Source organism: Chanos chanos, chromosome 7 (genome assembly GCF_902362185.1).
Source record: "Chanos chanos chromosome 7, fChaCha1.1, whole genome shotgun sequence".
Classification (NCBI taxonomy): Eukaryota; Metazoa; Chordata; class Actinopteri; order Gonorynchiformes; family Chanidae; genus Chanos; species Chanos chanos.
The window spans coordinates 46,106,224-46,117,900 of NC_044501.1; the positions used below are offsets into that span (position 1 = coordinate 46,106,224).

Sequence of the window (11,677 nt, forward strand, 5' to 3'; positions counted from 1 at the left end):
AGAGCCAGTCTATCCTATATGCTTAGTAAAATTGCGTGCGTTAGTGCAACAGACATTCATTACAAACTCATCTAAAGTTGACAACGCTTTAGAATATGAACGTTACTGTATGAAACGGAGAATGTTGCAACTACCCCATCACAAGAGAAAGAGACCAGAGGATGCAGGTAGAGAGCTTACTGAAAGTTTGGTGCAACGTCCGAAATCTCTTCTCCGTCGTTGAAACGAGCACTGTAGCCACACTCTTCTCTGTTTCATGAGCTATCGCTAGCTCCCTCCACGCTCTCTCTCGACCTCAAAATACTGAAGTGTTATATAAACGTGTGTCAAAGCAGTCGCCGTCGTAGAAGCTGTTCTCGTATGTTAAACAAAAACAAAAAAATCTAATGAATTAAATGAAAGCAGCGAGAAATGCCTAGTGTAATGTTAAATCGTAAAGGTACTCGAGTAAGAGTGAAAAGTATTATGTGTTAAAACTACTCCTGTAAGTACAATTTACTGGAAAAAGTTGCTTAAGTACATGTAATGGAATAAACGTAACTAGCGTTATTATACTACTGAAATCCTCATTAGTTTGTATTTTTATTTAGTCTCTCAGTTTGGTCTTTGATTTCAGTTAAGTTTTAGTTAGTTTTATGAGTGCATAAGTAGTTTTAGTTTTAGTTTTAGTTTTATTTTGAGGAATAAGTTTAGTTTTTAATTAGTTTTAGTGCTACTTTTAGTTTTCTAGGTATTATGAGGAAAGCCTTGATTTATAGAAGCTGAAAAAGGAATAAAGAAAACGAAACAAGACGAACAGGAAAGCGAAGCTGATTTTACCTGCAATTCTGTTCATTGAATTGTACCTTGCTCTCAATGCATTTTTGGTGTGTTGAGCAATCAGTCAACTTTGTTTTACTTTGTTGCAGACCATATTGGCATTTCCCATCCCTAGATGTTCTCTCCCTAGGTTTGCAGAATGCCGCTCAGTAAAGATAGTTACTTGGCATCATATCATCTACTCTTTAAAGATGAAATACGGCCTATGGACTGGAGTGAATATATACACTTTCAGCCCAATCCGCAGTTGCGCTGACGACCTCCATTAACATGGGAGCATCTGAGCCCCTGAACTAACTTGCCTGGGGTCAAAGGTCTCGAACCTCATAGAGTTCGTTTTGTCGAAATGACCTCACACGTGAGAAATTACGGACCATCGCATCATAGAATTGGATTGGCACAATGATTTCTATCACTTAAATTGCATTGCACTAACATTGCAAGTTCAATCTAAGGTTCAGTCTCAAACCTCTGTCCTTTTGCTTCTCTCCAACAGAAAAATCAGGGACAGGGCAAGTACAGCCCACCCCATTTTTCTGGTCACATGACATATTTTCATGGCGTCCTAGATGCAGGGTTAGGCTTGGTTTAACCACTGACTCAAAGTACCAAACTCCTCCCTACAGGTCATCCTGTGAAGAATGGCGCAGCCGGGCTCTCTTGGTTTTGTTCATGATGATGAGCTGAAATCCTGGGATGTGATTGGTGCAGGGGGTTTTGGACAGATCTGCAAGGTCAAGCATGTTAAATGGGGAATGAACGTCGCCATCAAGCTGCTTCTCAGTAATGATGGGTAAAATGACACACTTTTGAAAACTAAATAATGCATTGAATGTACCTTCTTGTTTTGCTAAGGTAACTGTTATCCACAATACATTTTGTACATGCAGTAAGTACAGATAATATCCCTCTTAGTTATGGGATTCCCAGGAATTTAATCAAACTGAATTCTGTTTTTTATATCTGTTTACCATATCTGTTTTCGATGTCCGCAATTCTATCCCAATTCTAGGGATTGCACTACGAAGCGAAGTAAAGATAACTTCTGGTTAAGTTAACTCAGAGTAGTAAACCACCTAATAAACGAGCCCTATGGCTTCATTCTCCTAGCTAAACAAAGCAATTGGGCCCTTCTATTAGGAGATTTACTACTTACTCTGAGTTAACTTAACCAAGTTACCGGGACAAGCCAGTTACCTTGCTTCGTAGCACAGCCCTCAGGTCTTCAATTTTTGTATCATTACCAATTTGAATGCAAATTCCAACGAACTTAAATTGCATTTACCATGAATTCTCTGCTGAATTCAAAATTGACCTCAACCCTGGTATTTTGACATCCAGTGTTTTAACATCATGGTCTGGTTGTGAGATAAGGAAAGAGGAAAAAAATATTTCAAAACAACAACAACAATAAAAGACTCTAAACGTGTCCTCTTGACACCAACCTATTTTTTCCCCTCCTTCTCCTACTGGATGCTAGTTCTGGCAAAGATCTTCTGAGCGAGGCCGAAATGATGCAACAGGGAGGCCACCCCAACGTGGTAAGGATTATGGGAATTTACGAGGGTCAGCCGCCATGCGGACGTCCGTCCTCTCAGCTGGGGTTGGTGATGGAGTTTATGGAGAAGGGTTCTCTGGCATCTCTTCTGAACAAACTTGAAGGACCTCCGCCATGGCCCCTGGTGTTCCGTCTAGCCCACCAAATCGCCCTGGGCATGAATTACCTCCACAATCTCTCTCCTCCCGTGCTCCACCTGGACCTGAAGCCCAGCAACGTGCTGCTGGATGACAGCCTCAGTGCCAAGGTGAGTCCTAAGCCTCAGAGATGTCCCTGTCCTGATTTCTCTTCAGGGCAAGAGAGCAGAATGGTGACTGCGTGCTAAGAATTGGCGTTACTATGTGTTAAATGTACAATGTGTATTTTTTATTTTTATTTATTTATTTTTTTTTGTTATTTTTAGAGGCATAGTGAGACATCATTCATTTTAAATTCGATCTTTTATTGTGTAATAGCTGGTAAACATTACCGTAAATAGTTGTAAACCTGGATCTCAGTTTAAACTAATGATTTGTTTTTGTGTGTCCTCACTGTAGCTGACTGATTTTGGTCTTGCCAAAGTAGTCCGAAGTGTTTCCAAATCAACCATAGGTAAAGCTGGGGAAGTGGCTGGGACAATTAACTACATGCCACCTGAAGCATTTAACTTGGGCTCCTATAAGCCCACCTTTGCCTCTGATGTCTACAGGTAACAAAAGCTCAGCTCCAACCGGATTTATGGGACAAATCGCATGATATTCGCAGATGGTTAGGGACCTTCATTCGAGTGTCACACGGGCAAAAATAACCTTTCTCTGTGCCTTTTCTTTGTATCTCAGCTATGGCATTGTGTTATGGTCAATCGGCACTGGAAAGGAGCCCTACGGAAGTAAGAATCAATGCAGTAAAACACACACACACACACACACACACACAAGCGTGCGCATACTTGCATACTCTCCCATCACTGTTGTCTCTGCTCCTTTTTTAGATGCTCTGCCATCTATGGTGATACTCCGTATTCCAAAGGGTGATCGGCCCTCTCTGGATGATGAGAGCTTGGACTGCAGTAAGGTTGTAGGACTTCAGGAGCTAAAAGACCTCATGGAGGAGTGTTGGCATGAAGACCCTAAAACAAGGCCGAGTTTTCACGGTGAGGTGTCATTCCCCGCCCAATTTAAACCAATCAGATGATTTATTCTGAAATTCTGTATGTATGTATATATGTATGTATTGATTTATTGAAACATACATACGTACACTACATGCACATATACATATGTATTTCTATACATATTAGGGATGTAACAGTACGCCAAAGTCACGGTTCAGTACATACCTCGGTTTTGTAGTCACGGTTTGGTACGGTTTTGGTACTGTGAGATAAGAAAAGCAAAACATGAAATTTCTTTTCATTTAATATGAATTTACTTGTAAATGTATAGTCTTGCACAAACTTGTGAACAATGGCCATAATTTCCAGTTTTCTCTCCACTCTGTTTTTTTCCTTGTACCAGTGATATTCACATTTGGATGATGCCATCTCAAATGAGTAATCATGTTCGACATCATGTTCATCATGTTGTGTTGTGTTGTGTTGTGCTGTGTTGCATTGTGTTGTGTTGCGTTGCGTTATGTTGTGTGTGTTGTGTTGTACCCAGACTGCCTTAAAGTGACAGAGGATCTGTATGATCGGCACAAACCTGAAGAGCACAGGGCTATCCATCAAGTGCATGAAAACCTGGTACTGGACAACTGCTTATTTTAACATCACAACATATTCAAAATTACACGAATTTATCACTTCATTTTTATCAATATGTTATATTGGTATGTATATGTTTGACATTTGGGAATGGTGACTGGGCTCTTACTTCCTAAAAGCCAATGTGGTCACTGTATTAGTTGCTGATATTTTTAGTTACCAAACACTACCAATATTCTGTCAACAACATATTCAAATTAAAAACACCATGCCTACATGGATGACTGAGCGTTATAAAACACGCTTATCTCAGTGCTTGCAGGGAGTTGCACAGTCAGGATATTGAAACGTGGAAATTGTATAATATGTCTGTATCGTAACTGCTGACACCGACTGGGTAACAAACTCTCGGCTTGGTGAACTAATGCCTTCTATCAGACCCTAGTTTCTTTGTCCTTTTCAATTACAAAATCTCCAAATATTGCAATGTTTTGATGTTTGATGCCTGAATGATTTAACATCATTTTCTCATGTTTTTCAGTTCACCTACTCTCTCTCTCTCTCTCTCTCTCTCTCTCTCTCTCTCTCTCTCTCTCTAGAATGGTCGGAGAAATGCTGACAGTGCTCTGGTCTCCCCTGAGGTTTCTCACGGGAACAGCTCTGATAATGCTGAAAGCCAAATGTCTAAACAGGAAGAGAAAATACCATTAGGTACAAAACCACAGTTTTACAAAATACAGTAAAATCTGTGCACCCCCTTCATCCACTCTAATGTGGCTTCTCCAAAAGCCGCCTTAATAAGGGTTTGTTTTGTCTCTTTTATCTTACAGGGCCCAGAGACAGTGCAGTGGGTGAGTGAGTTTGAAAAGATTTTTACTCGTGTCTTTACTCACACTCCCATGTTCCTTGGGGTTTGACCTCAGTGTACGTGACTAAAGTACAGAAAAGAAAGTGAAAGTTTTTGGTTAATAGTAACACTCTTGTTGCAGATGGACTCATCAAACCACCCGTCAAAATCAACGTCCAGTTAAACGGTAAGTGAACTGTTCTCAATTTCAAAATCACACCACCTGCTCTTGGATTAAACTCTTTTTTTATCACTCAACTATATCTTCTTATTTTATTTTTACATTTGTTCGGACCAGCTAGCAGTATAGAGGTTTTACTCACAATTCCCTGTCTCTGTTTCACTGTGTTTCACATACAGGCGTTCAGTTTGTGGACAAGCACAGAGCTAAACTTATTAAGAACGTGAGGGCAGTGGACATCATTGCCGACGACCTGCTCCCAATGATTGGCCCGGAAAAGTACGCTAACATCAAGGCAGCTCAAACCAGTCACCAGAAAATGAGAGTCATCTTCGATTACCTGAACTCTGAGGTTGTGAAAGAAAAGTTTTACCAGAGTCTTCTGGAAAATGAGCGTTACCTCGTTGAAGAGCTGGCTATGGAAGACAACTGAAACCCCTCTGTTTCTCCCACATCCCCTCAGTCTCCATGTGGTCTGTCAATCTGAGAGTCAAGGACAGCTTATTCTAAACTGTAATACTCTCATATCTAACACGGTGTCCCACAAAACGTTTGGAAAACAAACGATGATGACCTTGATTGAAACACACTGCAGACATGCTGCTCATTTTAGATGAGTGGAATCAGCTGATTGGTCGAATCCATCCCTGCTGTATGTGAAAGAATGCATCTATTAGGGATGTACCCGCATCCAAATCCGTTATCCGGGAAAGCACGAATAATGTGTGCTGAAGTTGTTCGTATTGTTCGGGGGGAAAAAAACCATGATTGACATGCGTCTGTGCGTTTCCTCAAATCGATTCATATCATTGTGGATGGCCACAAGATGATAATGCCCGTTCTGTTTGCAACAGAGGACTCTGATTTCACTAAGCAGTCGTGTCATTTACTACACATTATTGAGAAGTGATCGCTATATTCTGTATTCGCCCCCACCCAGTCAGGTGCGGGAGCTAGCGAGACAAAAGCTTGGTGTGGCAGCTGGATTTACCCCCTCAACTGATACATCAAAACGAAGCTTAGAACCTGTTGTTTTTATCTGTATGTGTTAATTTCCCTTTATCTGTATGTGTTCATTAGCCCTTTGAGACTGTAAATGGTGATTTTGGGCTCTAAATAAACTTGAAACCTGAATTTCCCCCATTTAAAACGACACAAAACAACAAAAAGTACCCAGTCGAAAGTCGTTTCATTTGCTACACATTATTGAAAAGTGATCGCTATATTCTGTAGTTGCCCCCACCCAGTCTGGGCAAATTACTTGTGTAAAATAGTAATTCATGTTTCCCTTGCGAACTGCAGTAACACATCAACAATTGCGAATGCAGCATCGTTGGTTTTTAAGATTATTCCCTTGAACTGAAGGATATTTTTCTATATATCTTCGCTGTAAACCGTTTCCATTTCCAATACAAAACAAAATCTTTTGATTTTTGAAACATTTTTTCAGTTTCTGATTGTACAATGTCTCCCAGTTAAAGGGGTGGTGGTGGTGGTAGTGGTGGTAGTGGTGGTGGGGGGGGGGGGGGGGGCTGTTCAGACAGTTCATAAAACTTAGTTTACTTAAAAATAAAGATAAAGAGAGAGAAGTACATATGAAAAGTACGGTATGAGGATGTGGAAATATATTTCATAATTAATTATATGCCCATATTAAATCAATTTGATGCTTTGAAGGCACAAAAATTGCATTGCGAATGAATATTAGGTTAGAACATACAACATTTGCTCTATTTAACTGGGTACTGGGGTCCTTCAGATGACTGATAGATAGATAGATAGATAGATAGATAGGTAGAGAGAGAGATAGAGAGATAGATAGAGAGATAGAGAGATAGGGAGAGGGTCATAAAGAGGGTCTCTTTTTCATTGAGGCCCTGTTTACAAATATGTTTTACAGGAGAAGAACAAAAACAACAAAAAAAACCCCCAATAAGTTGGTGGTGCTGTTTTTTATCAAAAAAGCACATTTGCTGTTACAATCAGGGACTTTAATGTTTGTGTTGTGTGTTCGCTGTTATGTTCACTTATGTTTAGCACTTTGATTTAACTTAGTTGCAATGGTTATTCAGTCTTATGGCTTTTTGGTATTGTGATTATGATACTGACTTTTTGTGACGATAGTAACTGTCTGTGATTAAAGGTGTACACAAAAGATATTGTCTGATGTCAGTGGCACCAGTTTGTGTGTGTGTGTGTGAGAGAGAGAGAGAGAGAGAGAGAGAGCAAAAGCAACAACATCTTCTGAATTATGGACACTTTTTTGCTATGTTTTCCTGGTGAATGTTTGGATCTGTGACTTTGTAAGGTCCCTGTAAGTTAAAACTTACCTTCCCGAAATCCTGGTCTCACCAAGGCAGATCACCGCTGTTATTTAAACCCCCCCCCCCCCGCGACACCTCGCTGTCCTTGCCCAAAACCAGTCATTTGCTCTGTCTGATGAAGTATTAAAGTATCATAAGAAGTTGCCCTTGGCCTTTTATGTTATAAACCTGGGACATGTTATAAACCCTTATGTATACCCCCCCCCCCCCAAGCCTAATTAGGATAAGCAGTTTAGACAATGAATAAATGAAAAAGAATGTTGGTGATTATTTGTTAAGGTATAAAACAATATGAATCACTTCGCTAAAGATTAGGCTGAACTGCTAAGCTAGGCTGTTTTTTCCAAAATGATGGCTATGGGGTGAATTGAGCCAGTGGTTCAATTTACCCCACCATAAGGCACTGAAGTTCAGTTAAGTCTCTGAAGTATAAAATGGTATTTCAATTGAATGTTACCAAAAGGTGAGCTTACATGAGGTCTGTTTGTTGTGCAAAGGCTCAGACTGATTGGTTTTCAGTTACTGTATAAGTGTTTTCATGTGTGTGTGTGGGTGTTGCCAATTACAGGTGTGTTTTGCATTCCTAATAGAAGTGTTTTCCCAGTGATTGCAAGAGATTTCATTCTTGAACAAAGTGTCTAACGTAAGAAACAAGTGTGTAGTGTTTTGCCAACAGTGGGTTGCAGAATTGCAAACAAAGTGCAAAGCAGAAAATGTGTTTGTAGTTTCGGTGCCTTTGCTTAAGACACGGTCACAAAAGTTAAGGTTTTGGTGCTTTTGTCTAGGCATTCACTTCCAGTGTGTAAGCAATCGGCAAAAACTGTAATAATTTGGATATTAGTAATTTATCTTGTGTTTTTTGTCGTTTCGTGTTGTGTTGTATTGCATTGTGTTGCATTATGTTGTGTGTTGCGTTGTGCTGTGTTGCATTGTGTTGTGTTGCGTTGCGTTATGTTGTGTGTGTTGTGTTGTACCCAGACTGCCTTAAAGTGACAGAGGATCTGTATGATCGGCACAAACCTGAAGAGCACAGGGCTATCCATCAAGTGCATGAAAAACTGGTACTGGACAACTGCTCATTTTAACATCACAACGTATGTATATGTTTGACATCTGGGAATGGTGACTGGGCTCTTACTTCCTAAAAGCCAATGTGGTCACTGTATTAGTTGCTGATATTTTTAGTTACCTAACACTACCAATATTCTGTCAACAACAGATTCAAATTAAAAACACCATGCCTACATGGATGACTGAGCGTTATAAAACATGCTTATCTCAGTGCTTGCAGGGAGTTGCACAGTCAGGATATTGAAACGTGGAAATTGTATAATATGTTTGTATTGTAATTGCTGACACCGACTGGGTAACAAACTCTCGGCTTGGTGAACTAATGCCTTCTATCAGACCCTAGTTTCTTTGTCCTTTTCAATTACAAAACCTCCAAATATTGCAATGTTTTGATGTTTGATGTCTGAATGATTTAACATCATTTTCTCATGTTTTTCAGTTCACCTATTCTCTCTCTCTCTCTCTCTCTCTCTCTCTCTCTCTCTAGAACACTCTGAGAGATGCTGACAGTGCTTCTCACAGGAACAGTTCTTATAATGCTAAAAGCCAAATGTCTAAACAGGAAGAGAAAATGCAAAGAGGTACAAAACCACAGTTTTACAAAATACAGTAAAATCTGTGCACCCCCTTCATCCACTCTAATGTGGCTTATCTGAAAGCCGCCTTAATAAGGGTTTGTTTTGTCTCTTTTATCTTACAGGGTCCAGAGACAGTGCAGTGGGTGAGTGAGTTTGAAAAGATTTTTACTCGTGTCTTTACTCACACTCCCATGTTCCTTGGGGTTTGACCTCAGTGTACGTGACTAAAGTACAGAAAAGAAAGTGAAAGTTTTTGGTTAATAGTAACACTCTCGTTGCAGATGGACTCATCAAACCACCCGTCAAAATCAACGTCCAGTTAAACGGTAAGTGAACTGTTCTCAATTTCAAAATCACACCACCTGCTCTTGGATTAAACTCTTTTTTTTATCACTCAACTATATCTTCTTATTTTATTTTTACATTTGAGGGCAGTGGACATCATTGCCGACGACCTGCTCCCAATGATTGGCCTGGAAAAGTACGCTAACATCAAGGCAGCTCAAACCAGTCACCAGAAAATGAGAGTCATCTTCAATTACCTGAATTCTGAGGTTCTGAAAGAAAGGTTTTACCAGAGTCTTCTGGAAAATGAGCTTTACCTCGTTGAAGAGCTGGCTATGGAAGACAACTGAAACCCCTCTGTTTCTCCCACATCCCCTCAGTCTGAGAATCAAGACCGGGGGGTGTTCCAGAAAGCAGATTTAGTGAAAACTCTGAGTTAGTTAACTCAGAACAAGTAGTAAACCTCCTAATAGACGAGCCCTATGGCTTCATTCCCCCTAGCAAAACAAGGCCATTGGTCGAATGCACCCCTCCTGTATGTGAGAGAATGTATCTATCCATCCAGCCTTGTCCTGTTACTGTGTTTTGGGCTTATAGTCACTGATCTGGAATAAAACACTGTTTGGGATATTCATGGACATCAGTAATACCTGTAATTTCCAATCCGAATTTTACAGCATATGAGTCCATGTATTACTCCACTGGGTACTGGGGACCTTCAGATGATAGAATGAGGGACCCTCAGAAGAGGGTCTCTTTTTCATTGAAGCACTGCTTAAAAATATGTTTTACAGGAGAAAAAAAATAAGTTGGTGCTGATTTGAAATGCACTTGTTTATTTTTTTTTTTATTTCCCACACATTAAAAAAGCAGATTTACTGTCAATCAGGCATGTTAATGTTTGTGTTGTGTGTTCTCTGTTATTTTCACTTATGTTCAGCACTTTGTTGCAAAGGTTTCTGTCTTATGGCTTTTTGGTATTGTGATTATGATACTTTCTGTGATAATAGACTGTGAGTAAAGGCATACTGTTACGTTCCCCAGTTCTGGTGGCCGCCTAAATAATGGCAGCTAGGCAGCACTGACAACCCCTCCTGGTGGCGGTTATGCTTTTGTTTTGTTTTGGTATGTTTTTCTAACCTTTTGATTAGGGGCACCTGAAACCTGTGGGCTGAGCCTATTTGTAGACCCTCCTGGCACCGTTCCCGTGAGACGCGCATGGGTGCTCTAGTGGATACTGGTCCATCCCAGCACAACGTGATGGTGTTCCCGCTTCGCTTCCTCAACGTGCTTTGTTAATTCTTTGTCTACCTGTTTTGGATAATAAAAACCCCTAGATTTAGACCTATTATTGTGTGCGTCTCCCCCTTGTCTGATGTCAGCGGCACCAGTTTGTGTGTGTGTGTGTGTGTGAGAGAGAGAGAGGGATAGAAGGCAAGAGCATTCTGAATTATAGACCCCGTTTTGCTACACTTTCCTGATGTATGTTTAGATCTGTGACTTTGTAAAATTCCTGTAAGATAAAGCTACCTTCCTGAAATACTGGTGTCACCAAGACAGAGTGTGATTGTTGATTTTGCACAGGCTTAGTGCTTGCTTGCACATTTGAGGTTTTAAAGGCATATTCTTGCATAACAGTCATTCTCGCTACACTGCAATAGGACTCTCTTTTCACTACAACCTGCCGCAATACAGTTGGGTAGTTATGACATGAGCACTTGGTCACTAACACCTAGAAAACACTGAAAGGCTGGCTCGTGCACGCCTGGTACGTTTCGAGCAGAGACATAAACCATTGAGAGCCCGGCGTTCTGATGTAGCCGTGGCAACGTGAAGATTGTGCCAGACCTCTGACATGGTAAACTGCAGTTGTCATTCAGTTTTCAGCTCTTCCACGTTACGAGTACAAGGTCTTTGTTTGATTTGAATACTCGGGATAATCCTATCACAATTTGGAAGTTACAAACGATGTTTTGATGAGAAATAACGGAGAGTCGCTATTCGAGTAGAAAAGTAGATTTGCATGCGCAAATAATCAGAGACAAACCACACAAGATACAGGGCAGAGCAGTACAGCACTGCTGGGGGGAATTCCACTGACCTGAATCGCTGGTTTGTCATTTCCGTTCTGACACAACTGGTTCTGTTGTGTCAGACAGATTCTGTTAATGTTGCTTAAATTTAAGAAACATTAAACCGATATTCTACGAAGTTTTACTTTACCAGGATATGATCTTTTCTTTCTGTCACAAGTTAATTTCATACAAGGACTGACAGACTCTTGTTTAGGCCACTCACAGACTCACCATCCTTTGAATATGCGTTATGCA

The 11,677-nt window shown here is 40.4% G+C and overlaps 1 protein-coding gene across 1 annotated transcript; it reads left to right on the forward strand.

Moving 5' to 3' along the window:
* The first annotated feature begins 1,460 nt into the window (after positions 1–1,460).
* On the forward strand, positions 1,461–5,522 carry LOC115816495 (receptor-interacting serine/threonine-protein kinase 3-like). Its single transcript, XM_030779449.1, has 9 exons — positions 1,461–1,612; positions 2,300–2,624; positions 2,914–3,065; positions 3,196–3,245; positions 3,348–3,509; positions 4,018–4,100; positions 4,892–4,916; positions 5,051–5,095; positions 5,269–5,522. Exons 1-9 carry the CDS (start codon positions 1,461–1,463, stop codon positions 5,520–5,522), a joined length of 1,248 nt encoding a protein of 415 aa, XP_030635309.1.
* Positions 5,523–11,677: the final 6,155 nt, after the last annotated feature.

Bases quoted from the DNA above. Each gene is read 5' to 3' on its own strand.
- LOC115816495 (XM_030779449.1), top strand. From the start codon at position 1,461: ATGGCGCAGCCGGGCTCTCTTGGTTTTGTTCATGATGATGAGCTGAAA. The intron at 3,246-3,347 runs GTAAGAATCAAT...CTCCTTTTTTAG, and splicing joins TGGAAAGGAGCCCTACGGAA to ATGCTCTGCCATCTATGGTG. The intron at 3,510-4,017 runs GTGAGGTGTCAT...TGTTGTACCCAG, and splicing joins AACAAGGCCGAGTTTTCACG to ACTGCCTTAAAGTGACAGAG.